Source organism: Phyllopteryx taeniolatus, chromosome 11 (genome assembly GCF_024500385.1).
Source record: "Phyllopteryx taeniolatus isolate TA_2022b chromosome 11, UOR_Ptae_1.2, whole genome shotgun sequence".
Classification (NCBI taxonomy): domain Eukaryota; kingdom Metazoa; phylum Chordata; class Actinopteri; order Syngnathiformes; family Syngnathidae; genus Phyllopteryx; species Phyllopteryx taeniolatus.
The window spans coordinates 27,018,835-27,044,102 of NC_084512.1; the positions used below are offsets into that span (position 1 = coordinate 27,018,835).

General features: G+C 43.6%; 1 protein-coding gene across 1 annotated transcript in view; it reads right to left on the bottom strand.

Moving 5' to 3' along the window:
• Positions 1-1,831: 1,831 nt before the first annotated feature.
• cdh5 (cadherin 5) overlaps positions 1,832-25,268 on the bottom strand; it is a 32,225-nt gene continuing 8,788 nt past the window's right edge. The window contains exons 3-15 of the mRNA XM_061790033.1: positions 24,809-25,088; positions 24,018-24,140; positions 23,452-23,619; positions 22,583-22,761; positions 19,002-19,115; positions 18,398-18,540; positions 18,125-18,258; positions 16,577-16,686; positions 16,235-16,337; positions 12,634-12,764; positions 12,437-12,551; positions 9,195-9,327; positions 1,832-6,707 (exon numbers count right to left, since the gene is read on the bottom strand). Coding sequence (XP_061646017.1) covers positions 6,308-6,707; positions 9,195-9,327; positions 12,437-12,551; positions 12,634-12,764; positions 16,235-16,337; positions 16,577-16,686; positions 18,125-18,258; positions 18,398-18,540; positions 19,002-19,115; positions 22,583-22,761; positions 23,452-23,619; positions 24,018-24,140; positions 24,809-25,088 — 2,133 coding nt within the window. The 3' untranslated portion in view covers positions 1,832-6,307. The remainder of the gene's footprint in view (positions 6,708-9,194; positions 9,328-12,436; positions 12,552-12,633; positions 12,765-16,234; positions 16,338-16,576; positions 16,687-18,124; positions 18,259-18,397; positions 18,541-19,001; positions 19,116-22,582; positions 22,762-23,451; positions 23,620-24,017; positions 24,141-24,808; positions 25,089-25,268) is intronic.

Sequence of the window (25,268 nt, forward strand, 5' to 3'; positions counted from 1 at the left end):
CATTCACACAATTAGACGAGAGAAAAATACAGATTGTTTTTGCAACCATAACGATGTTATGTGGAAAATATATTACAAGGGGAATCATTTGACTAGATGCAGATTATTAGGCCCCTGATCCAGCAGCAGCTGGCTATCATTGAAAAGTACAGCAGCCCCCCCGTGTGGCCGTGAAGGTGCATAACACCGAAACCATGTGATAACTGATGCCTGATAAATTGATATAGATCACTGAATATCAAAATGATTCATTATAACCGACTAAATGTAAATGTATAGGTGGTAAACATTTACAATCATTTGGATTAAAAGTTACATACGATGCATCTGCTGTCTCCACGGAACAAAATAAACTTGTATCTCAAAGCACGACAATGGCATATACACACAGGCGTATGTTTTGGGCATTATTTCCCGCTGAAAGCGTGTTTGTTTGACGCGAACAAAAGGGGGCAAACAAAGAGGATGAGTGGACGACAAAGAGGGATATCCTCCTTTTCACCGCATTTTGTCCCATTAGCCGCCGCACGCTAACATCCTGCTAGCCAAACAGCTGGCGGCGGCAGCCATTGTTGACTGCCCCGTCTTTGTGTTTGTGGAAAATTGGACATTTGATCGCATTCCTCGGAAGGTCTAACGGGCAAAACCGCACGGTGTTAACTTATATTCGACGTCGGCTTTGTTTGGCTCTTCTTGTGATGGTTGGCTGCAGCGTTACGCCCGCACGGCAACGGGGCGGCGGGCGCCGGTCCAAGTGGCAGCGCGGACGTGTAATCCCGCGCTTAAACACGGGGATGACATTTTGTATACCTGGTTAGCCGCAGACAAAGCACATCTGTGGGACGGGGGTCACGAAGGACACTTAATGCTTCAATTCATCGGGCTGCTCCTTCTGGTATCCCAGCCTTGGCCACTGGGGGGCAGTTTAAATCCAAGTCAACTTTTTGTCAGTTTTTATGAGACTGATCGCAAACTACGGCACGTCTGCCCCATTAATCCAAGCAACAGAAAAGTCCCGCAATGATCACGTTAACTATGTCTGAATTTCCACCACGTCTATTTTTGTATCAACCCGTTTGAACGTGCCTTCATCTCCAAAGGCAGCAAATTAGGAACCGTGATGCTTTTTTTTTGGGGGGGGGGGGGGGGGGGGAAGCTCCACGGGCGCCAAATCATCTCTGTCATCATTTATTCAAGACGAGGAGCACGCTGGGAACACGTGACAGATGTCTGCAAGAAGAAGAAGAAAGAGGATGGAGGACAGAGGCGCGCTGGTAAACATGGCGCTGTGGCTGCTCACCTCAATGAAAGGCGTCATTCATCCTCCGACACGATTACGCTGCGAATAATCCCGTGAAAGGCCGCGAATCAACGGCAGTCGGGGATAGCACGCGGGACGTTGACATGACCCCGGCGTGTAATCCGCTCACAACGCCTGCCGCGTGATAGCATTGGGATGCCGCAGATTGGATGCTCCAACGGCAACATCAAAATCAATAACATGCTTACGTTTGATGACGTTTGACACCTTGAAAGTTTGAGCGAGACTGGATGGAAAGGACATTTATCTCTGTAGTCTGGCCCACTGAGTAGTTACATGATCAAGAGTCTTGTAATATTTGCGGGCACACACAAAGACAGAACCGCACACATAGACAACGACAGACACATGGACATAACACGATTAATTACCCACTAATAGAGAATGTATAACCCTTCAATTTTGACACTACTGGATTACAATATTCCCATTTTAAAATGCATTTTACATCTCTAAAAATAAAAAGTTAAATGAAAATAGAGGCAGTATATACAAGCATCAATCACCAGATGAAAGTTTCCAAAGTTTATTTTTATTGTACACATACAAAAATGTCAGGTAATAAAAAGCAGTTTATACACACAGTAAAAACAATAATAATAAAAAAAAATGAAAATCCAGTATTATTTTCTTGACATAATGAAGGCACGCGTCTTCTCTATTTACACAGCAAATAATATACAGTATATATAGTTTTAAATGTTTGTGAAGATCATCATCGCCTTACACTTATCACTGAAATTTAGTGTGATTTTGTACAAAAATTGCACAGAAATCACTGTAGTATGAAACCAACAAATATATATAAAAAAAAAAAATAATGATATCATTTTGTTGTTTTAAATAATTAGCTTGAATAAATAAATCAAATAATTGTATTGTAATTGATGTTTTTTCATTGAAAGAATGATTTCATTAATCGAGTACAAAATTTGTCAGTAGCACTTTTTTTGTACAAATTCCTACTAAATCTCACAGTTTATCGAGAAAACGTTTGCACTCATACGTTGTCACCCTGCTTCTCTCAAATAGAAAAATCCGACGATTGACACTTTTTACAGCCTTAGAAAAGTGATTGTGTGGAAATCATAATTGACTAAATGCTTAGAAATAACAAATAAAAAGATCGCAAGGAGAGGCACATTTTTTTGTATGTTTTTCACGTCAAAGTTTGTCAGTAACACAATTAACTAAAAATAAGTCATATTTTTTATAGTGCGAGCGCACACACACACACACACACAACTTGATGTTCGCATCCCAACCTGAGACAATGACGTAATTAATCGAAACGTATTCAACATTTTCAGCTAAATCTCAATGACAAATTTCATTGTTTGAACTTAAAACAAGAATATACCTTCAAATAAAAGCTCGTCAATAATTTTAGCGCTGCACAGGCTTGTCGTTTCCACTGTTGCCGTGACAACCCGCAGAGATGACTTCAATGGTCAATAACACTCGAGGAGCGAAGATGTGTAAACATGTCTGAAAATGTGAGGGGAAAAAAACAAAACATTTCATTTTACGTTGTTTTTTCTCTCTCTCTCAGTTCGACTTTTTTTTTTTTTTTTTTTTTCTTCGCACATTATGTTCCGTGCCAGCGAGAGAAAATGGCTGGCCAATTTGTCCATCTACGCTCGCCTCTTCTGTGCTTAAATTGGCTGAAAAACAAATAATTTTCTCACCCCGAGAGAAAGCAAGACAAAATTCCGCGTGGTAGATTTTTCAGCAAACTCAACATTTGGCCATTTTCTTCCGAAAATACCCTAATGGGAGAGATTGACAAAAGGCAAAATGAATGCCCTACTGTCACATTAGTGGCGGCCCTTTATTATGACTCAAACAAAGACCTCTTTGGGTCTTATGGTCTTGACTTGGCACATTGACAACGTTTCATTCGCTTTTGTCGTATGTGTTGCTGCTGCGTAAGGTAGCAGTTGTTTGATGGTTTATAATTGCCCATCTGTTGGAGTTCGGATTAAGCTAGCCGACTTTTCTTGAGATGAAATGATATGTTTTGGTGGAACATTTAGGTGTTTGAATGTACAATGTTAAGTTCTCTTGTTGCATGTGTTGCTGCTCCATGTGTAAAAAGTAGCAGTTCTTTGAAGGTTTATAATTTCCATCACAACTTTGCTCATTTTCATTAGCCGACGTTGGCGTTCGTTAAGCTAGCGGACGTCGGTTAAGATTACATTGTATGGTTTGGTGGAACATATACAATGTTGAATTCTCTTTTGTTGTATGCGTTGCTGCTCTGTGTGTTAAGTAGCAGCTGTTTAGAATTGTTGACAATTGCCGTAACATCAATGCTCATTTCTGTTCGCCCGTCACTGGCGTTTCACATGATGTGTCAGCGTTAAGCTCGCGGACCTTCGTTAGAGGAAATTATATGGTTTGATTGATTGAACATTTTGGTGTTTGAATATACGTTTAATGCTCTTAAGCAGGCAACTCGTTGTTTACAACATGCCCTAAAATGCAACGCTTGAATTCCTCATAGAGCTTGTTTACCTGCCTCACAAGGTGCTACTGTTTTGATTAGCAACAGAGAAATGAGGGATTGCAGGAGTTGTGAAATTCTGCAAAATTGTTGTTTTGTGTCCAATACTAACAAGGTTAACAAAAGTATCAATATAAAAGTAGAAAGCAAGGTTGAGTGTTTCTCATGATGTGGCCTCATTGAAAACTTTTCAAGTGGCCTCATTGTTTTCGTGATGTTCCTTCTTCACCTTCAACCCCTCAGCCTTCCTCTCCAAGACTGTTTATCAGGCCCACTGAAACAGGAAGTCGGAACAATGTGTCGGACCGCCAGGGAGATAACCACCCCCTCCTCGCCCGCCTCTCTCAAACCCTCCCCCAGATGGGCAGGAAGTTCAGCTTAGCGCTGTTTAGCTTAGCACTGATTAGAAGGAGGCTGGAGGGAAGCCCGAGTTCACACGTGAACGCCGACGAGAAAACGCCAAAGTGACTTCCAGCTATTGTGACGGCGGCCTTCAAGAAAGAACAGCAATAAACAAAACGGCATTCTTCACAGTTGAGCGGAGACCTCCGCCAAGACAACCCCCTTCAGTACATGTTGGAATTTTCTGTTTATCAAATATCAACAAACGTTTGTTTAGATCGATGAAATGACTTTCTTTTGGTTTCTGACTGGTCTAAAATGACTTTAGAGTTTGGCCCAACGTCTTTTTACTACGCAGTTCGGCTTCTACCGCTTGGATCTCTCACTTCATGGGTGAACTAACCTTAATCTACAACCTCAAACTTTCTCGAGTCACACTTTTTGGGATCAGTCCACTGTTTTTTTTTTTGTTCCCACGGCAGTCAGCCATTGTCTGCTTTTTGTTTTTTCTTATATATTTTTTATGGATGAGCTTCCACCAGCTGCCAGTAGCCAGAGGGATGAGAGGTTAAAGTAGTTGAAGCACCTCGGAGCTCCTGTGTGCTTCCTGAGTTGTGCGTGGCAAGGAGGCCTCTGAGAGTTGAGCTTTCCTCGCCAAACAATGAGCGCGATGATGGCTTGTGTCAAAGAAAAAAAAAAAAAAAAGCACAGGAACACCGAGTAGCTAATTGCGCTGGGCCATTTGCCATCACTCGATTTTGACCTTTTTTTTTTTTTTTTTTTTTTCTCTGCTCGCAGTGGATAATCTGGCAAAATGGACCAAATGACTCAGGAAAACTAGCCAAATTTTACTAAAAGCAAAAATAAATCCTTACCTAATGTAACAGTGTAGAGCTCATGCTTATTTGAGGTAAAAAAAAAAAAAAAAAATCCTCATCAAACATCCTTTGCTTGTTCGCTTTTTGAAATTTAAAAAGCCCAAAAGTAAAACACTGGGCTAAATTCTTAAATCAGCAATATACACGGTTATTACAGTGAGCCCCTGCATATTCGCGATTCGGCATTCGCATGGGGTGGGGGGGGGGGGGGGAACTGATCCTTTTTCATCCGCTGAAAAACTCAAATCCGCCATAAAAGGGTTGCTTTGGCGCCATCTGATAGCATCTTGATGGCAAGAAACTATGTTCAAGTCAGTTGAGGAGCTTCGTTTTGGGCATAAGTCGTCCTTTGCTACCATTATGTGGCCTTTATAGGCAATCACAAACCCTGACCATGTTTCACTGTATGTGCAGTATGTGGATCAAGTTTAGTGGGTATCCAATAGGATCCAGTCTGAAAGCTACCTCGGATAGCTTCAATCAAAACTGGCTGTGATTAACTTGACATGAAGCTTTTGTATTGTATGTCTTTAAATGGTGCAGGTGTACCTACTGAGGTAGGCATTTTGCATGTGTGTGGGGGGGGAAAAAAACCAAAACGCCATATAAACAAACAACACTCAGACGTCAACTCGGATTGTCTCTCACTGCGTCCTTAAATCGCAACTTTGTGCTCGTTTGGCCACTCCCCCTCATGGGGCATCCTTCGATCCGATTGGATGAGAAGAGACACTGCGTGCAGAAACAATAATAGTGACGCCATCCAAGTCAGCTGTTGTTGCCGTTCCTGTTCAGGTGTGTTGTGTTGTGGATGTTTTTATGGCTGTAGTTGTAGACTATAGACCTTTTCGGAATGTTTGTAAACAATAGGCGCCAGGGAACTGCCGGGTGGCAGAAAAAGTGATTGATTACCGCTGATTTGAAAACTTGTGTTTGGGGTTGTGCTGCCAATATATCCCAAAAGGTTTAGTTGTTTTTCAATTCCGTTAAAAAAAATAAAAACAAATAATAAACCCTACTAAGTAAATAATCTAAATGAAGAATCAAGGGGAGGCTGTTGGTGAGGATAAATGGAGTGGATGTTGTAAATAGTTGTACTGAGAAGAACGCAAGAATTGCCAAGAGAAAAAGCTAAAATTTACTACCGTTTTCTCAATCACTCTGCCGAGGTCAAATGACATGAAAGGGTTGGTTTACTAATGGTGTCACGTGAGTTGTTGCCACCCGGAAGTACGCGTGACGTCATGGCGAAAAGGTCAACTAGCGGTAGTAGTACGACTCGTCCACGCCGTACAGCTCGGCCAGGGTCCTGAACCTGGGGCCCCAGTCGCTCAGGAAGTCGTAGTCCGAGTCCGACCCGCCGCTGGAGGAGCTTCCCAGCGAGCTGAGGCTCCCCGCTATGGACTCGGGGCCCTCGTAGCCGTAGATGTGCAGCGTGTCGTACGGGAAGCCTTCGCGGTCGTGGTCCGCGTCGTGTTTCTTCACCTCGATCATGGCCGCCATGTCGCCCTTGCAGGCGGAAGCGGGCTGCACTTGGTGCTGGTGAGGGAGCGGCTGGGACTTCTGGACCATGGCGTAGAGAGACGGGTGGGGGAGGCAGTCCGGGTGGCGCAGGAGGGAGCCCTCGTGGAAGGCCGACGTCAGGATGGAGACGTCGTAGCTGGAGGAGAGAGCAGGAGTGCACGTTATTATTATTTAAGAAGTGTCAAGTGCCATGCTAACAACGTTTTAATTGGGCGCGTTGCTTTGCAATTGTGTGTCACAGTAATACTCAACGTGAATAACATCCTAAAAAGTGGGGAAGGCGGCAGAAGAGAGGAGATCTGGTCACCTGAGTATAACAACCGTCGCAATAGTTAGCATCAGAAGATGTGTTCCCAGTAGGGCTGTCACTATCGAATCTTTTTAGAATAAATTCTATTGATTATTGGTCGAAATCATCAAAATCATCGCCCCCCCCACTATTTATATATATATATATATTTTACTGCTAACATGCATTTTATTCTCATTCATAATGTCTGGACTTTGATCCTTAAATTGCATCTGTTGGTACTGAGTGTATGGTATAAATTTGGTGTACAGAATTTGAGACAGAAATGCTAAATGCTCAACGGTTAGCAATCACGATTAGCATTAGCGCACTAGCAATTACCATTTTTGGTCAAAAAACGCTAAGTACCATTCAGCTCACTCATAAATCATGTTATATGTACATTACCCATCCAACAGTGTCTTCAAAATCACTTCCAGACACTCCTCTGTCGTTTTTGGCAACGTTTATCAGTGGCGCAACACATCTGCAATAAATGTCCCGTGTGAAGCATGGGTTCCAACGGCGCAGAACTATTATTATTTTTATTTTTTTTTGTTTCTTGGTCCCGCTGGAACTCTGAGGCAGAAATTTTGCGTCAACCTATTTTTGAGGTTGACTTGGTTGAGTTATTCACTTTTTCTCCCCCAGCCCTAGTGCACAATAATGATCATAATGAATCACTCTTTGATGGCTCTAAAAAAATGGAAATCCTGGAAGCATCTGGTAACCCAGGTAAAAAAAAGAAAGACAAAGCGAGTGGGGAGAAGGCAGAAAGTCAAAGCACAGTGGAATCCATTCATTCATTCATTCATTCAACTTCCCTACCCCCAATCCAATCCAATTTAGTTATAAAGCACATTTTAAAACAACAGAGTTGACCAAAGCGCTGTACATGAAAATAGAAAAAAATAATAGAAAATAGAAAAGAATAATAAAAAATAATAGAAATAGAAAAGAAAGCACCAGTAGCATAAAAGAAATGTAGCACATAAAAGCGCTGTTTACAAAAACGCAATAAAATAATTAATACCGACTGAGGCAATCAGATGCTTTTCATTGGTCTTAAAAATGTGTCCAGGAAAAATAGAACATCTGCTCACTTAATCGTAACATAATTGGCCAATAACGATAGTGACGGTGATGCTATTTGAGCATTAAACATGAGCAATGCATTAAGCGGGGGCTTTTTAATAGGCTTCACATTAGATTAGATTCAGATTACATAAAACTTTAATGATTCCTTTCAGACAAACTGGGTCACTAAATGATAGGATGAGGCAGAGGGGACAAATATTGCAAACGGAGGAGGATTAATACGCCGCGTGGCTTTTCTTCAAGTACAAAGTGGCTCGCGTGAGCGCCATCAAATATCGACATAACGTGACAATACACAAATGCCCATTTTAATATTTGACAGCAATAAAAATACCCAAAATGTAATTGTTTCGCCCTGAAAATTGATGGCTTTTCCTATAGTGACTCAAAATACACAAAAATGAAAATGTTGAAAAATGTCATTCTTTTGTACAGGTATTACAAAGTATATTTACACTGAGGCAAAATGGATTTTAGATTTAGCGGTGTTAAATAAAAACAAACAAAAAAAGAAATGGTGGGAATTTTGAAAAAAAAATTTTTATTAAAAGTGTTCACGAGGGAGCTTGAAACAGTACGGGGAACTGGGACGGCGTTCACTGTGGCATTTGAAACCCTACCGAAAACGGTCTGTGTGTATTATGTAAAATACAAGCCCTGTCTCAATAAAGGTTGGCAAATACTGCTGTACCTCAACTCACTTTAATTTGTCTCCTGGGTGCTAAGATGTGACCAAATGGCGCTTTAACACAAACACATTTTTTTTCTGGGAATAATGGCGGATAGGCTCCCCCAAAAATCTGCAACGAGGCGAATTTGCGAATGCTGAATGCCGCGGATATGCGTTGGTTCACCGTGTTAGAAATGATCGAACGACTGGAAAAGTCCAGAATCAAAAAGGGCCGTAGTGCGTACAACATCCTTCATGAACCAGGAAGTAGTGTGCTAAAGAAACAAATGGCCATAAAAACACAAACACAACACTTAATAATTTTCCCACTATAGTTCGGCCTTGGCAGAGGTCAGCGCTTAACTGTGGCGACATGCTATCATGCTCGTGATATGTGACCGTCTCTTCCGATTCAACTGGAGTGTTGATTCTTTTACCTGGGTGACCAAATATCCTCTTTTTCCCAGATATATCCATTTTTTGGAACAGTCAAAAATGATTTGCGCTGATGAATTCTATTTTGTGAGAGGTCGTAGGACAGATGGGAAATGTTTGCGTCCACGTACCCGTTGGTGTCCATCTCGCCCCCGCCCTCTTCATCGTAGGTGACGAGCTGCTCGTGGATTTCGCCGCTGTTCTTCATGCCGGCCAGCGGGTCTTTGTGGTAGCGCTTCTTCATCACAAATAGGATGACGATCACTGCAAGACACAAGACATGCTTCTTGAGTTTTTTTGGGGGGGGAAGAACCCCACCCCCACCCCGCTTCATTCTTGGAACACACACAAAAGTTGTCCCTGCAATTTTTAGATGTTTGACAGACAGACACGATTAGCGAGTGCGTGAAAACTTGGGCTGGCAAGATTAAAGCGGTCAGCCAAGGCTTTTCTGTAAAGATGTGGGGAAATTAGGGCAGGAATGAGAATGGGGCCAAGATGGAAGCTCGCGAGAAGGAAGAGGAAGGAAGGCGGTGCGCTAACGAGGGAGAGAGTGAGCCTGGAATACAGACGGGAAAATGAGAAGCCGAATGGTTTTAGGTGTCTGCGAAGTTTGCCTCCAGCGCGAGAAGCTCTAAAAACATGCAGCGACAACTCGGCAAGGACGGGAAGGAGGAGGGGAAGAATATCAACGAGGAAGCGGCGGGAAGGAAGCGAGAATGGAAGAGAAACGAAGGAAAGTGAAGGACAAAGCGAGAGAAGGAGGCAAGGCGTGAAGGACAAAACCCAAGAGAAGAAAGATAAGGTGAGGGAAGTGAAGGGATAGAAGCGAGATTAAGCAGAGAATGCGGTAGTAAGTGAAGGTCAAAAAGTGAGGGACAAAAAGTAAGAAGACAGAAGAGGAAAGGTCAGAGGAAATGAACAAAGAGCAACCGGAGGGAGGAAGTGAAGGACAAAAGTGAAGTGGGGCACCAAGTGAAGGATAGACAGCTAAATGAAGGCAGGGAAGGAGGAAGTGGAGGACAGAAAACGATGAGGAAGGAAAGAGGCAAGAAGTGAAGGAAGGTGAGGCAGAAAGTGAAATGAAGGCAGGGAAGAAGGGGAGGAGGACGAGGATTAAAGGAAGGAACAAAAAAAGGGAAAGTGATAAAGAAAGAAGGAGGCAAGAAGTGAAGACAGGTGAGGTGGGAAGGGAAAGACAGAAAGTGAAAGGAAGTCAGGGAAGGAAGGAGGAAGTGAATATCAATGAGGAAGAGGATTTGAAGGAAGGAGCAAGAGAAGAGAAAGGGAAACAAGTGAAGGGCAGAAAGCGACCAAGAGGGAAAAGGTTGCTAGTGAAGGACGGGATGTGAGCGGACGTAGGAAGTGAAGGACAGAAAGCGAGAGATGAAAGACGAGGAGGAAAAGAAGAAAAGAAAGAGAAGGAGGAGGTAGTAAGTGAAGGAGGGGAAGATGGAGGGAGGAAAAAGTGAGGGAAGGCAGAAAAGGGAGGAAAAGAGGCAGGAAGTGGAGGGATACCACTCATTTGTACTACACGCGTGGTCACTCAGCAAAATGGTAAAGTCAAAGGTACTACTTGTAAAAGAAGGGAAAGTGAACGACAAACCGTGAGAGAAAAAAGGGAAGAAGGGGGAAATGAAGGACGCTTGTGTCATTAGATTAAGAAGGCCACAAGCTCTGGGGTCCTGATATGAACTTCTCTCTCGCTCTCTCTATCGCTCTCTGGACGTTCGACATTAGCTGTGCCTCGTAGCGCCGGCAGGGCGAGTGCGCTTCATTCCCGCGTGCTTGGGAAAGCAACAGATTAATCTTTTACAACACATGCTTCGCACTTTATTAAGCCTGACAGATAGCCGATTCAGAAGAAGAAAGAAGAAGAAGAAGAAGAAAGACAAGCGCGAGCCAGGGAGAAAATGTCCTTTTTTTTCCGGGGGGGGGGGGGGGGGGGGGGTCAAACGCGACTTGTGGCGAGTGGGGAGCGAGCGCTACGCTGCTAAATTGCTTCGGGGGCGCGACAGATAATGACAAGAGCGTTAAATAGTTAATCTGGCTTGTGGTGAGAGGGTTTGGTAAAGAGAAGACGACCCAGTGGGACTCAAGAAGAAGAAGAAGAGGAAGAAGTAGAGCATATTAATAGTTCATCCACTTAATGTTTGCCGCTGTTTGATAAGCAGACGGCACCTAAAGTGCTGATAAACTCCTCGTTAATGCCCCCATTCTTCGCACACTATTCCCACAATTTTCTCTTTCATTCCGTCCCGCCCCTCTTCTTTAGCCATCGCCATCACCACCCCCCCTGTCGTTCCGCCTTAAAAGTCCCCAAGATCTCAATCAATCGAAATCTCAACCGGGGTGGACTTTCTTCTTTTACATTACGATCCTATTTTTGCGAAGGACTAGAAAGGACAGATATCTGTTCAGTTCAGTCTCCCGAAAAAAATAAATACTCGGGCAAAGTCCCGCTACCTGACAAATCTACTCAAGTACAGCTACAAATACTTACCGTCTTTACAAGTGTGTTGATTGAGTCAAAGTACAAGGCAGAACGGTAGGAGGGCGGGGGCGGGTATCAAAGAGAATAGCAGCGCGGTGGAAACCGGGGGCGTTGTTTTCTGCATCTGTCCCTGCATTATTCATTAAACCAACAACACCGGGAGGCGGGAAAGTTCTACCGCATGAAACCTTGTCGATGGCAGAGCAAGGATGAAAACACGACATGAAATTGAATGGAGTTGAAGTCAACACTAATTCCTAAACCAAGACAAGCGCTTGAAACAACTGATACTCACTTATTGTGTTGAAATTCCCTTGTAGATCCTTTCGCTGCTTATTTTCTGCCTTTCCCTACATCTGGCTTTGTAATATGATCAGAGGTGGGATGTTGGCTCCGTGAAAGGAGATAAGGGAACGTCAGGACAGGGGTGGGAAGTTTCGCACAAGATTCTCAATTCTCCCAAGCAATTTTCACCGTAGGATAAATATTTAACTATTTTCTGCTTTTTCCCAGATTACCATTCTGTCGGGACCACTCGTGATCAGCAAGCTCCTTTTAATGGTGCACGAAAGAGTCCCATCCCAAATACAGTTTAGTTGTATTTAACTTTTAAGTTCAATACATTTGGATTTAACTCATTCACTGCCAGCCTTCCCAGTTAACATGTTTATTTGACTTCTAAAGCCGTCAATGGCAGTGAATGTGTTATTCTTTAAAAACTGTTTTAAAACATTGATTGAGATTCACATTTTTTTTAACATTTATGTGTAATACATTTTAATTTAACGATTATTTAAGTGCAGTCTTATTTTACTATATCTCAACGCACTTGGAGCCCGAATTTTTTTTTTTAGGTGCTCCTTTCTACTTAGAACTGACCCAGTATTGTAAGTATGCAGAGCAGAATAGCGATGAGAACGTGGACGCTCACTCCCATCTTCTGAGCCACGGCCTTGCAGTGTGTCGGGATGCGTCTGGCGTCGCAACGGCACGCCTACAAAAGGCGGGATAAAGTAAATCTAGGGAACCACACGGTCAAGTTGTCTAGTGATTCACATAGACACACAAATACAGACCTTGATGGCCAGTTTAGTGACACTGGTCTGGACGGGTCGTCCGCCGTCACTGATGCTGACGTCCACGCTGTAATCTCTGGGATCATCCAGGTTGAACGGTCCCTGTTCCACCAGCACGTCTGCGGTGTTGTCTGAACACAAATAGACTTTGTTACTTCCCACCACTGTCAATGGGCAACCTTTCAGAATCAAAAAACAAACAACCAAACCAAGCGTCAAACGTAAAACCGCCGTCCAACAATGAAGCCATTAGTCACTCAAAGCTTCCTGCTCAGAAGTCTGTCGGTGTTTTTTTTCTTCTCCACAATGTACAAAATGGTTTGAGGAATTCCAGAGCCAACAATAGCAGGAAAACAGGAGCCTCGCGGTCTCAAAGAAACACGGAGCTACGCTTCACAACAAACTTGTTGACATTCAAACATTTGAAGCGATCATTGGCTTGATCTGTAGTTCGTAATTTGATATATATTAATATGAGGATATTATTGGCAAATATGTTTTGTAGCTGACTGTAATGTGGTAGCAGTCAAGTTGAAGTCGATTAATCGATGACATTGCAGTTTTTTCAGTACAGTACAGCTGTCCCCCACCTTTTTTGCGCCACAGCCCGGTTTCACGTCATAACATATTTTCATGGACCGGCATTGAAACAAATAAAAACAAATCATTAAATCAATAAATTATATGGGTCTAACATGTTGGTGGCTTAGATGGAGTTTCATTTTGCGGCACAGCCCTCGTTCCTCACCGCCAGTCTTGAGGTACCGCTTGTATCAATCTTTTAAGACTAGCCGCAATCGGAATAGCCAAAGCTCGCAAGGCTACCCGCTAATCTCATCCACAACCATTTTATTTTTGTACTCTAGGACCCGTGCAGAAGAGTGTGTCACCTAGTTGGCCGGACATTTCTATGCTCCACGGAGCGTTATCGTCCGGTGACGGCTGCAGATGGATAAAAGTCCTCTGGAAATTGGTCGATTGGAAGACGAGATCCCAAAAACGTGATTCGTGATTAGTCGACTTGAAGTGTTAAATGTTGATGAGGGAGTAGTTAAAGTCAACTAATTGATTCAACCCCTCGAACATACTGTGTGTGCATGGAAAATGAACGTATGTAAGCAAGTGTTATTAAGGGTATTTGTACCATGCTTGAGCACAGTCTGGTTCCTTTGACTAGTGTTAGAACTCTGACTCCAAAGAATCCACAGTCACCAAAGTTGCAGTTATGCAGTGTTTTGCATCTCACAGTAGCTGTCCCACTAGTGCCACTCGCAACACACCACAACACATCCTGCTAGACAGCCTCTGTTTTATGTCGTCACTGTCCAATGAAAAGCATGTAGAGTCTCCAAGGGTGCGTCAATAAAAGATCTAACCATCTTCTGTCCTACACCTTCCCGTTCCGCTCGTCTTTGTTTGACGGGAAAGTCTCCGCCGTCTCCCTGGATTGTTCCGCATCCTCTCGCAGTCTTTTCTTCTCTCGCCGTGTTGAATTTCATTATCCCGTCTCGTCGCACTTTTGTGTTTGCGTGGCCGCCTAATGCGGCGAGATCCGTGTCGACACCGGCGGCTGTCACTTCCCCGCCGTCAGGGAAAGTGACGAGAGAGAGCGAGAGAGGGGCGGTTGGGGCGGTGGTGTTATTGGGGGCGAGGTGGCGACTCGGCCGCGGTGGTGGAAGCGGGCTTGTACGGCATGAATATTTGACGGGAACGTCACTTTGCAGCTCTTGTGTGTAAAGCAAGTGCTAAGTAGTGCGAGGCGACGACATAACGCATGTTGTGAAATGCACTCATCGCTCATGTTTTCCACCTCCCTTGTGTCTTTTTACCACTGTCCATCCATCCTCTGCAACAGCTTTTAAGATATCTGAGAGGAACTTTACTTTCTTCCTGACATAGTCCTATTTTCTTCTCCCTCATTTTATATTAATTCCCCAAATTCCAAAATGTCCACTGTAAAATTCCCCAAAGATGAGCAATTTTGCATGTTGACCTCCTGCTTCTACATTTCTTCACCGATTCAAACTATTCCAACTTCCAAGTATTCATTCAGAACATCTTGGGGCCTATTTTCCACATTCCAATAATGCCACACCTTTCATCGTGAAGTTCTCAATTTTTGCACACTCAAATATTCCAATTAAGAGGAATATTACATAATTCCCTCCTCTGTCCACATGTCTTGACCGATTCTAACAATTCCAACTTCAAAATATTCAGCTCATGTGGAAAATCTTGGGGACTAGTTTTCACATAACAATAATTCCCATGTTCCCAACATTCTGCACTTTTCACAATAAAATTCCCAACTTTTCATTGTAAAATTCCAAATTTCTACATTTAACTTATTCTTCCACATTTCTGGACTGATTCAAAGCATTCCAACTTCAAAATATTCAGCTCATCCAGAACATCTTGAGGACTATTTTCCATGATCCAATAATACCCACATTCCCCAAATTCCATACTTTTTACAGTAAAATTCCCATATTTTCCCCAAATTCTCAAATTTAGAGATATTTGACACGATTACCTCCTTCTTCCACATTTCTTGATCGATTCAAACCATTTTATCTTCAAACTCCTCAGTTCATTCAGGACATCTCAGAGACAATTAATTCCACGGCATGTCAGTTCACTTCAGCATTCCCACACAATTTCTACAGAAATTGCATTCTCTAGTTACAGTTTGATGTCCAAAAGGAACTTCACTTTCTGACTGACCTTCTCTACTGCTTCCTCATTTTCTAGCATGTGCCTTCTCCTACAGTGTTCCCTAACCTCTATTGAGCCAAAACACATATTTTCCATTGGAAAAATCTCAAACTGAACTTTTTGTCATTCAGCTTCTTGCGTGCGAATCTCATTATTCTTAATATATTTTTCAAGCTGGGCATGTTTAGGGCTGTTGAGCCTTGGCGGAGGTCTGTCGAGCGCCATTGTCATTATTATTCGTCATTCTCGACCCAGTGATCCATCTCTCCTAATCCTCATCTTCCTCCCCCCTGGCTTCCTTTCATCTTTTTCCTCCAAATCATCCTCATCTGTCTTCCAACCGTCATCGCTGTAGCATGTCGGCCCTCCCGCGAGCACCAGCGCACAGGAAATGGATGAGGCCACTCCCCCCCAGCCCCACTCCCCTTCCTGTTTATCTTTCTGCCGTGTTATTTTAGGTTTGACTCGGATTTAACGCTTCACCTGAATTTCTCGTGCGACGACTTAGATCTTTCATCTGCGCGCACACCTTTAATATTTCACGAGAACACTTTGCTTTCGTCTTTCATGTCTTTATGGGTTTTCTTCATATGATCAAAAGACGTTTTGTGTCCGAAGATAGAGATCTGATGCAACCGGGAATCAAGTGTTACATTTCCACTAATAGCTGGACGCTCGGGTCTGACCACAACGGTGGGAGGATCACCGTTGACGTTCAGGCTTGGATTCTTACTTTTCCAGATGAGTTTTGGAGACAATATCACCAATATTTGCTGCTTCCAGCTCCAGACAGCACTTCGCACCACAGACCAGCAGAACCAAATTGTGAGCCATCTGAACTGCTTCCTTTTGAGCATTTAGAAGAAGACAAACGACAATGACTTACTGCCAAAGTCTCTGATGGAGAAGTTGGAGCTCGGAGAGGCCAGAATGAAAGAAAATGAGGCCGGCTGGTCGTCTTGATCGGTGGCCCTCAATGTTCCGATGACCTGAACGAACAAACATCGAGAATTGTCAGAAAATATCCTTTCTGTGTATAATCCCCATCTACTACGTGACATGTTACTCTTGCCCAATAATACAAACTGGGGATGTGGCTATGTTCAAGATGAATCAATTACATTCAAACTGATGTTAAGTGAGAGTCTGACATCATTGAAAGTGCCTCTGATTAACCCCAAATAAAGGTGGAAAAAAATGATTGAAATTGAGCATAAACACAACTTACTGTCTTTGCGGCATCATTCTCACAAACAAAGATCTCGTCCACATCCAGTTCGGGCTTGTTGTCGTTGACGTCCCCCACGACGATGTTGACTTTGACAAACGACTCCAAACCTGCAATCAGGCAGCGACCAATCACCGAGCGTCACATTGAGCTGCCTGCTGGCGTTGCTTGCGACTGCGCTGCCAGCTGAAAAGAAATCCCCTGCGGTTGCTGTGAAATAATCCAATCACGATCGCACAAAGATGTCAGAATGTGTCACACGGCCTTCGCTCACTCGTATTGACTTTTCTTGACTCGTTTTCAAGATGTCTCCTTTTACTGACTTAAAAATCAGCCCCTGGCGCCTGTTTCTTTTAGCACAATGAAATTTGGTAAGCATGTCTAGCTTAACCAAAACCTCTCAATCTATACTGTAAAATACACGGGAAGGTGGCCATTTTGGTTGTTAGCAGCAATTTTAGGGTTATTTTGGACATTTTCAGGGGTCCTTCAAAGAGGAACTTTTTGTCCTTTTGCCACCTAGTTTGAATCGTCTACACAAGATAGGTGATGCTAAATTGCAAAGAATGTTGATTTGACATCACTTAGTGTGGGCGGAGCATGTCAGCAAAGTTTAATGACTTGCCGTAAAATACGAAACTATACTAATAACTCACGAGTCTTTTGAAAACTCCGCCCCCTGACAACATAAAATGTAGTACGCCTGTCCATCGTGAGTAGAGCTACAGGAAATCTGCCATTTTGGTTTGGAGTTGCCATTGTAGGGTTATGTTGGCCCTCTCCGGCAGTTCTTCAAAGAGGAACTCGTCCTCGAAATTTTTGCCCAGTTGCTACCAAAATGTGAACCGTGGAAATTGTGTCAAATTGCAAAGATTTGAAGTCCTCCATCTGCCGCCCCTCCCAACTTTTGCGGGGGTGCGAGGGCCCGTTCATCACTGGAGCTTTAATTTGAATTTTATTCAAACCAGAGCCTTCTGCAGATGTTGTTGTCGTTGGCTGAGCTGATTAAGGCCAGTGGACAAAAGGGGTTTCTATTTGCGAGCTATTTGTTTGTCACATTAAAGCAGCCTCGTCCTTCGTTGCCTCTTTTAATGTCGGCCATTTAATGTAGCGACTATCTTTAGTGCCGCGCTGCGTGCGGTTCACTACATCGGAGACCTTGTCGAGCGGGGCTCAGGGGACCATTGTGCTCCCTAAACATGACAAACCACTAAAATAGATCTTTGGATGCTGTTGGCTGCCCGTCTAAAAATACAGACTTTGCTTTGGGAGGCTGCAGACGAACAAAGAGACGTCGTAATGTGATTTTCTGCTCGCACTGAGGCTCGGCCAGGTGCGTTGGCAAGGTGTCTAGTGCGTATTTTTTCTTAGTAATAGACTACATGCCGTGTTCCAACACATGCGAGAGAAACTGTGAGTTTGGCCTCTGCAACTCTCTCCCTGAGTGCACGTTATCCGACACATGGCTTCCATTTGCCTGTGAGGATCTTTTGTTTTGAATTCGTAAAAGTGTGTATGTGTTCGAAAGAGGGTGTGTGTATGACGCACCGCTTGGCTCCTCTTGGGCTTTAACTTGGAACATGTGCATGGACTCCAGCTCGCGGTCCAGAGTCCTCAGGGTGGACATCTGCCCCGTGATCGGATTGATAGCGATCGGACAATCCTTGTCCAAGATAGAGTACCTGGGGGTAGACACAGAGTAGCAACTCATTTCCCTGACCGCATCCGTTCCTCCCTATCACCATATTTTCCACCATATTGTCAATAGTGTCATAAAACCACCACTTCATATTTAATGCTTGCGTCGCAACAGATTCTTACCGGATGCTCTTGCCGGCTTTGTCCGGATCTCTGGCGCTGACGGTGCCGACGTTGTTGACCAGTCGCTCTTCGGGCACGTTGAAGGTGTACGTTGGCAGCGAAAATACTGGCGGCTCGTCCACATCCAACACCTTTACGTTCACCTGCACGATGGGGACGCAAGCACGCACCTTTTCAGCGATGGCGTCGTCATATGAGCGAATCTTTGCGTTATTATTAGTGATGTGGAAAGCCCTCATCAAGTCATTCAATTTGATATATGACTTGATATGGTTCGGTGCGATTCGATTTTTGCCCGGGTTACTGGTGAACTTTGACCTCAGACGAAGTCAAAGGCCACCAAAGAAATGAATCATCCCAGCGGTTATCTACAGACTACTTGTCCACATCAGATGCAAATTGCAATGGAACTTGTTTGACAGTGCTGGGACCGAGACTGAGACCAGTAGACTTTGGCACATCCAAAGCTCTCAAACCAAAACGGCTGTATGGTGAATATCAAATGTTTGGGTGCCGATTGGTACACGTGAGAGAGAAAAAAAACCCCAAAAAAACACGTATTAGGGGCAAACAAACAAATTATCCATGTAGTTATTTTATTTACCTGTGCTGAGGTGACGGCGGTAGCCACGTTGTCGGCGGGAAAGCGCAAGTTTCGCAAGTTTTCCCGCACCTGCAGGCTGAACGAGTAACTGTTTCTTGTCTCGTAGTCCAGAGCCTGAATATCACCCAAGGGACGAACAAAACATACAACATAAAGGTATATAGAGGTCAAATAAAGAATTCAAGTCGTATCATTTTAAAGGTATCATAGACAATAAAGATTTGAAATAGTATAATTTTATTGTTACTATTGCGAAATTCAAGAAGTAAGCTTTTTTTTTTTTTTTTTTGTAATTTTGCAAGATTAAAAAGTGAAAAACATTGTAATTTACAAGATTAAAGTAATTTCCCCCCCAAAAAAATTCTTTATTCCAAAATTAAAGTGATGTTTGTATATATAGTTGTAATCATTAACTCGGTCGGTATGGTTTCAGAGATTAAAAATTCATAAGTAAAGATGAAAATTGTAGTAACCAACAAGATTGAAGCAGTAGTTTTCATTTTGGGAAAAAAGTGGTAATATTACAGGGTTTATGAAATATTTGTTTTAAAAAGGAAAGTCATAATATTCCAAGATTAAAATCGTGCTATTTTAGGGGGAAAAAAGTGGTAATATTATAGGATTTAAAGGAAGTCCTTTTTTTAGAAACTTCCATCCATTTTCCTCCGCTTATCCGAGTTTGGGTCGCGGGGGCAGCAGCCTCAGGAGGGAAGCCCAGACCTCCCTCTCCCCAGCCACTTCATCCAGCTCTTCCGCTCGGATCCCGAGGCGTTCCCAGGCCAGCTGAAAGACGTAGTCTCTTCGCCGTGTCCTGGGTCATCCCCGGGGTCTCCTCCCGGTGGGATGTTGCCCGGAACTCCTCACCGGGGAGGCGTCCGGGAGGCATCCGAATCAGATGTCCGAGCCACCTCATCTGGTTCCTCTCAATGTGGAGGAGCAGCGGCTCTACTCCCTCCCGGATGACCGAGCTTCTCACACTATCTCGAAGGGAGAGCCCAAACATCCAACTCATTCTGACCGCTTGTATCCGGGATCTTGTTCTTTCGGTCATGAATCGCAGCTCGTGACCATTAGTGAGGGTAGGAACGTAGATCGACCGCTAAATCGAGAGCTTCGCCTTTCGGCTTAGCTCCTTCTTCACCACAACGGACCGATACAAAGTCTGCATCACTGCAGACGCTGCACCGATCCGCCTGTCGATGTCCCGTTCCATTCTTCCCTCACTCGTGAACAAGACCCCAAGATATCTGAACTCCTCCACTTGGGGCAGGATCTCATCCCCGACCCGGAGAGGACACGCCACCCTTTTCCGACTGAGGACCATGGTCTCAGATTTGGAGGTGCTGATTCTCATCCCAGCCGCTTCACACTCAGCGGCGAACTGCTCCAGTGAGAGTTGGAGGTCACGGCTTGATGAAGCCAACAGAACCACATCATCTGCAAAAGGCAGAGATGCAATACCGAGGCCACCAAACCGGACCCCCTCTACACCTCGGCTGCGTGTAGAAATTCTGTCCATAAAAGTTATTAACCGAATCGGTGACAAAGGGTAGCCTTGGCAGAGTCCAACCCTCACCGGAAACGAGTCCGACTTACTGCCGGCAATAACTCTGACTGCCAAACTCTGACTCCGGTGCTTTTCAAACACCTCGGTGACCTCAACCCCAGAGATAGGAGACCCCGACCTGTGTGTGGAGGCGACTATATCTAGTCGGAACTTCTCGACCTCGCACACCAGCTCGTGCTCCTTCCCTGCCAGAGAATGACGTTCCACATCCCTAGACCCAGCTTCTGTAGCCGGGGATCGGATCGCCAAGGTCCCTGCCTTCGGCCACCGCCCAGCTCACAATGCACCCGACCCCTATGGCTCCTCCCACAGGTGGTGAGCCCACGGGAAGGGCGGCCAACGGGCGCTCGCGTTCGAGTCCCACCTCCAGGCATAAAGCCCCAGACAACTTAGCTCCTAGGATCATTGCGACACACAAACCTCTCCACCACGATAAGGTGACGGCTTTTTTTTTTTTTAAACAATATTGGAAGAATATAGTACAGTATTTTTTGGGGGGGGGAGGGGGAGTGGCAATGTTACTAGATTTAGGTAGAAAAGTATTCATAATATATGATTAAAGTATTTTTTCAAGGAAAAGTAGCCGTAGTATTACAACATTGATGTAGTATTGGGGGGTGAATCTTGTAATATTACAAGATTAAGTAAGTAATAATAAAAAAATTAAAAAAGTGGTAACACTGCTTGATGAAAGTATTTTTTTTTTAGATATCTTTGAAATATTCGACAACAGTAGCATTTTCTCAATATAAAAAAATATGTAATATTACAAAATGAAAGTATTTTTTGAGAATTCAAAAAAAAATTACTAGATTGGAGAAGCATTTTTTTTTTTTGTGAAACGTGGTAGTGTTACGACGTGCGGTCTGGATTCAGAGCGCTATTTTTTTTTCAAGAAAAAAAAAAAGTGGTTGTAAATCATATTTGGCAATCCCTGCTGTCCGTGGAATGTCCCAATACTTTCGCCCATACAGTCGACTTCTTGCGTTGCGCCGCCACTTTGATGTCAACAAACATCCCGCACTAAGCGGCACATTCCTCCCATTCCCGTCTTCTGTTCCTGCGGGTATTAAAGGCGGCTTACCGTTCGTTCTCTTTGCGTGTTTTTATCTGCGAACAGGTAGACGCGAGCGTGCCGCTAACTGGATTATTCCCGCTGACGAGGACTTCCAAAGGCGACTTGTAAACACCTCTAACGAGCGTGCGCCCCATCGCAGACTAGACGGGCCGCAGAGCCGGAGGACCGGGCTTCCCGTTCCACGCCGTTGGAATGCATTTCGTGCTTCTGTGATGTCTCTTAAATACTTTATCTGAAAGCTCGCAAGCGTTGAAATATCTCCACTCAGCAGACGGGCAATGCCGCACATTGTTATTTATCAAAGTGTAAACGCGTGCGAGGGCATTTAAAAGTGCTCGGATGCTTATGTTCTTTTTTGCTCTCGGATGTTTTTTCATGCGCCGATGCCGCGTTCTATTTATGTGCCTGGAGTCAGCCGAGGATAAAAGGACGCTTAAATGTCACACCAAACCACTAACCGCCGCAGCTGGAGCGTAGTCGAGCCTCGCCGTTCATGGGGGGTTCGGGACCAAAATCGAAAATGACTCGTGATTCTCAAAGCGGGCTCCCTCTAGTGGCATGTGAATGAATCACTCCCTAAGTGCAGCTCAGTTGTATTTAACTTTGAAGTGCCATCATTTAATTGAATCAGAATCAGAATCATCTTTACCTGGTACCTGGTGTAAAACAAAATTGAATACTACAGCATATACAGCGTATATTGCGGTTCATCGTTCGCGGCCGGCCCAAAACACGACAGATATCTATCTGTACTTGCCCTGTGAGCTAATGGTGGCCGAACGTTGTTAAGTTCGCTAAATCGAAAATATCATAAAACTGATCATAGGTAAGCAGTAATTGATATTTTGGGGAAATCCACAGTTGAGTTGCGTTCACAAATAGTGATTCACTCACTGGCAAGGATTGACCGATTGACTTTTCCAAAAGGTGTCTTACCTGTCTGAGCATGAGGATGCCGTCCTTGCTGGGGCCGAGCTCCACGTAGAAGATTTTGTTGTCGACGGGCAGAGAGAAGACGGGCTCTTTGTTTTGGATCTGATCTCGATCTTCCAGCTTCAAAGTGCCGATCCTCGCGTTCAGCTTGTGGTCCTCCCGAACCTGCAGCTCGTACGTCCCTATGGGACAAACACAACGCCATCAAGTGTAGTTAAACATAGCAATGCGTCGCCGGGATGCTTAAAAGTGTGTTTTGTGCCAAACCGTCGTGTTTACTTTACATAAAAGCGCTAAAATTTGCAATTATTTTGTTCCCGGAAGGCCTGTTAGCTCTTTTTTTAAATCCTGTATCCAAAACTTTACTCTAAAATGTGCAACGATGTATTAGGCCATGCTGGAAAGGAGCAAAAATAAAAAAAACATGGCACAGGGGTAAATTCACAATCTTGCAAGGAAAAAGTTGTATTTTTCTTTTAGAAAAATGTAAGTAGTGTTTTCTCAAGGTAATAGATGTATTAAAAAATGAAGAATACCTGTTTTTAAGAAATGAATTTATAATATTACAAGATTAATAATACTTTTTGTTTTAAAAATTTTGGGGGGAGAAAAGAGGTATAATACTATAAGGATAAAGTAGTATTTCTTGAGAAAAAAAGTACAAGATTTAAACACAGGTAATTTTTTTTTTATGTAGGAAAATTACAAAATTTACAGTAAGTAGGATTTTTCTTAAAAAAAAAAAAAGAGTAGTGGAGTAATTTTACGATTAATTTTAAGAGAAAAAAAATAATATTACAAGATGTAGGACTATTATGGGAGTTCAATTGACTTTTTGTCCAAGAAATGTGCCGTGCGGCGTGCTTCCTTACGGCTGGTGAAGGAGGCGATGTTGTCGTTGGTGTCGGTGACGCTGACGGTGACGGAAGTCGTGGCCGTGCTGCCGGACGCCATTCCTCTCATGTCCTGAGCCCGGACCACCACCACGTACTGACTCTTAGTCTCGCGATCCAGAGTGCTCACCTTGCAGCTAATCATACCTGGACACACACATCTGTTTGTAACACATGCTACGCTGAAGTACTGAAAAAGTAGAAAACTTATCAGGTCCTAACTGTAATTCTGAGAAAAGATTTGACTTAAGATCAAATGAAATAGGAAGCTATTCGTACAAAATATAAATCCAAGTATTCACAGATCACAGGTCCAGCTACGGTAATCACAACAGTCAAGCTAACATAGCCAACTGCTTTGTCATCGACAAAGGTTTTTGTTTAAATCTTATTTCTATATTTTTTTTATCACTCTTGTTTTAGGGGTAGTTTAGTAGTGGTGCCATCGTTGCAGTTGCCACCCGGAATTCGTGTGACGTCATGGTGAAAAGGTCTAATCTGAATCCGATTGGACTTCGAAAAGATGCGACAGAGAGAATGAAAACCTGTGATGCTGTCGATTTCAAAGGCAGACAGGTCGCCGTCGGGCGTCAGAGAGTAGCGTAGCTCGCCGTTAGCGGTGGTGGGGTCGTCGGCGTCCGTCGCCCTCACTTCGATCACTTTGGTTCCTGTGGAGACAAGTTAATAACCTGCTCAACATATTCTCGTACGACTGAAACTTAAAATATATATATATGTGTTATTCCTGTTAAACAAGACAAAATGGACATTATTCTTTTTATAATGGGCCATTATTTTCGTCATATTAGAATTTTTTTTTCTCCCAAAAATATATTATTAAGACGTGCAGAATGGGGCTTGGCACTGTCTTGCTGAAATAAACAGGGACATTCCTTTAACAAATGTTGCTTGGATGGCAGCATATTTTGTTCCAAAAGCTGTAAGTACCTTTCTGCATGAATGGTGCCTTCACAGATGTGCAGGTTACCCATGCCATGGGCACCGGGCACTAACACACCCCCATACTAATCACAGATGCTCTTTTTTTTAACTTTGCGCTGATAACAATCCAGATGGTCTTTTTCCTCTTTGGCCCGGAGGACACCACGCCCATGATTTCCAAAAACAATTTGAAATGTGGATTCGTCAGACCACGGCAAACCTTTTCACCTATTCTATCATGATAAAAATGTAAACAATATATTTTAAAAATCTTTTTTCTTTTTTCAAATTGCTTTCTGAAGTATCTGTCAGTATGATGCACTGTTAAACTGATGTAGTACTACTACTAGTAGTAGAGTAGTTATAAATTATTAAGTTGCATAACTATACGTACCTATGGTAGACCTCTCCATGATGGATCCGTTGTAAGTTTTCGGGAAGACGGGGCGGTTGTCGTTGATGTCGGTCACCTGGACCACGAAGTCTCCCGAGTCCTCGATGAGTTTGTTGTTGCCGTCGTACATCCTGGCGGTCAGGTGGTACGCGCTCTTCTCCTCGCGGTCCAGAGACTTGCTGACAAACAGGTCGCCCTTGAGGTCCACGCTGAAGATCCCGTCGGCGCCTTCGCCCTCGATTTTAAACCGCTTCACCTCAACTCTCTGACTGGACTTGAGCTGGAAAAAGATGGGGAAACAGTGTGTATAATCCCTACGAAAAACTTCCACCAAACTCAAAAAAAAAAAAAACAAAAAAACAAAGATATTTTTTCAATTCTGTAGCCAATCGGTGCCAAACTTGTAGGAATTCCCCCTTTATTTATGTGAAACCCATCGACCGAGTTCAGTTATATTTGG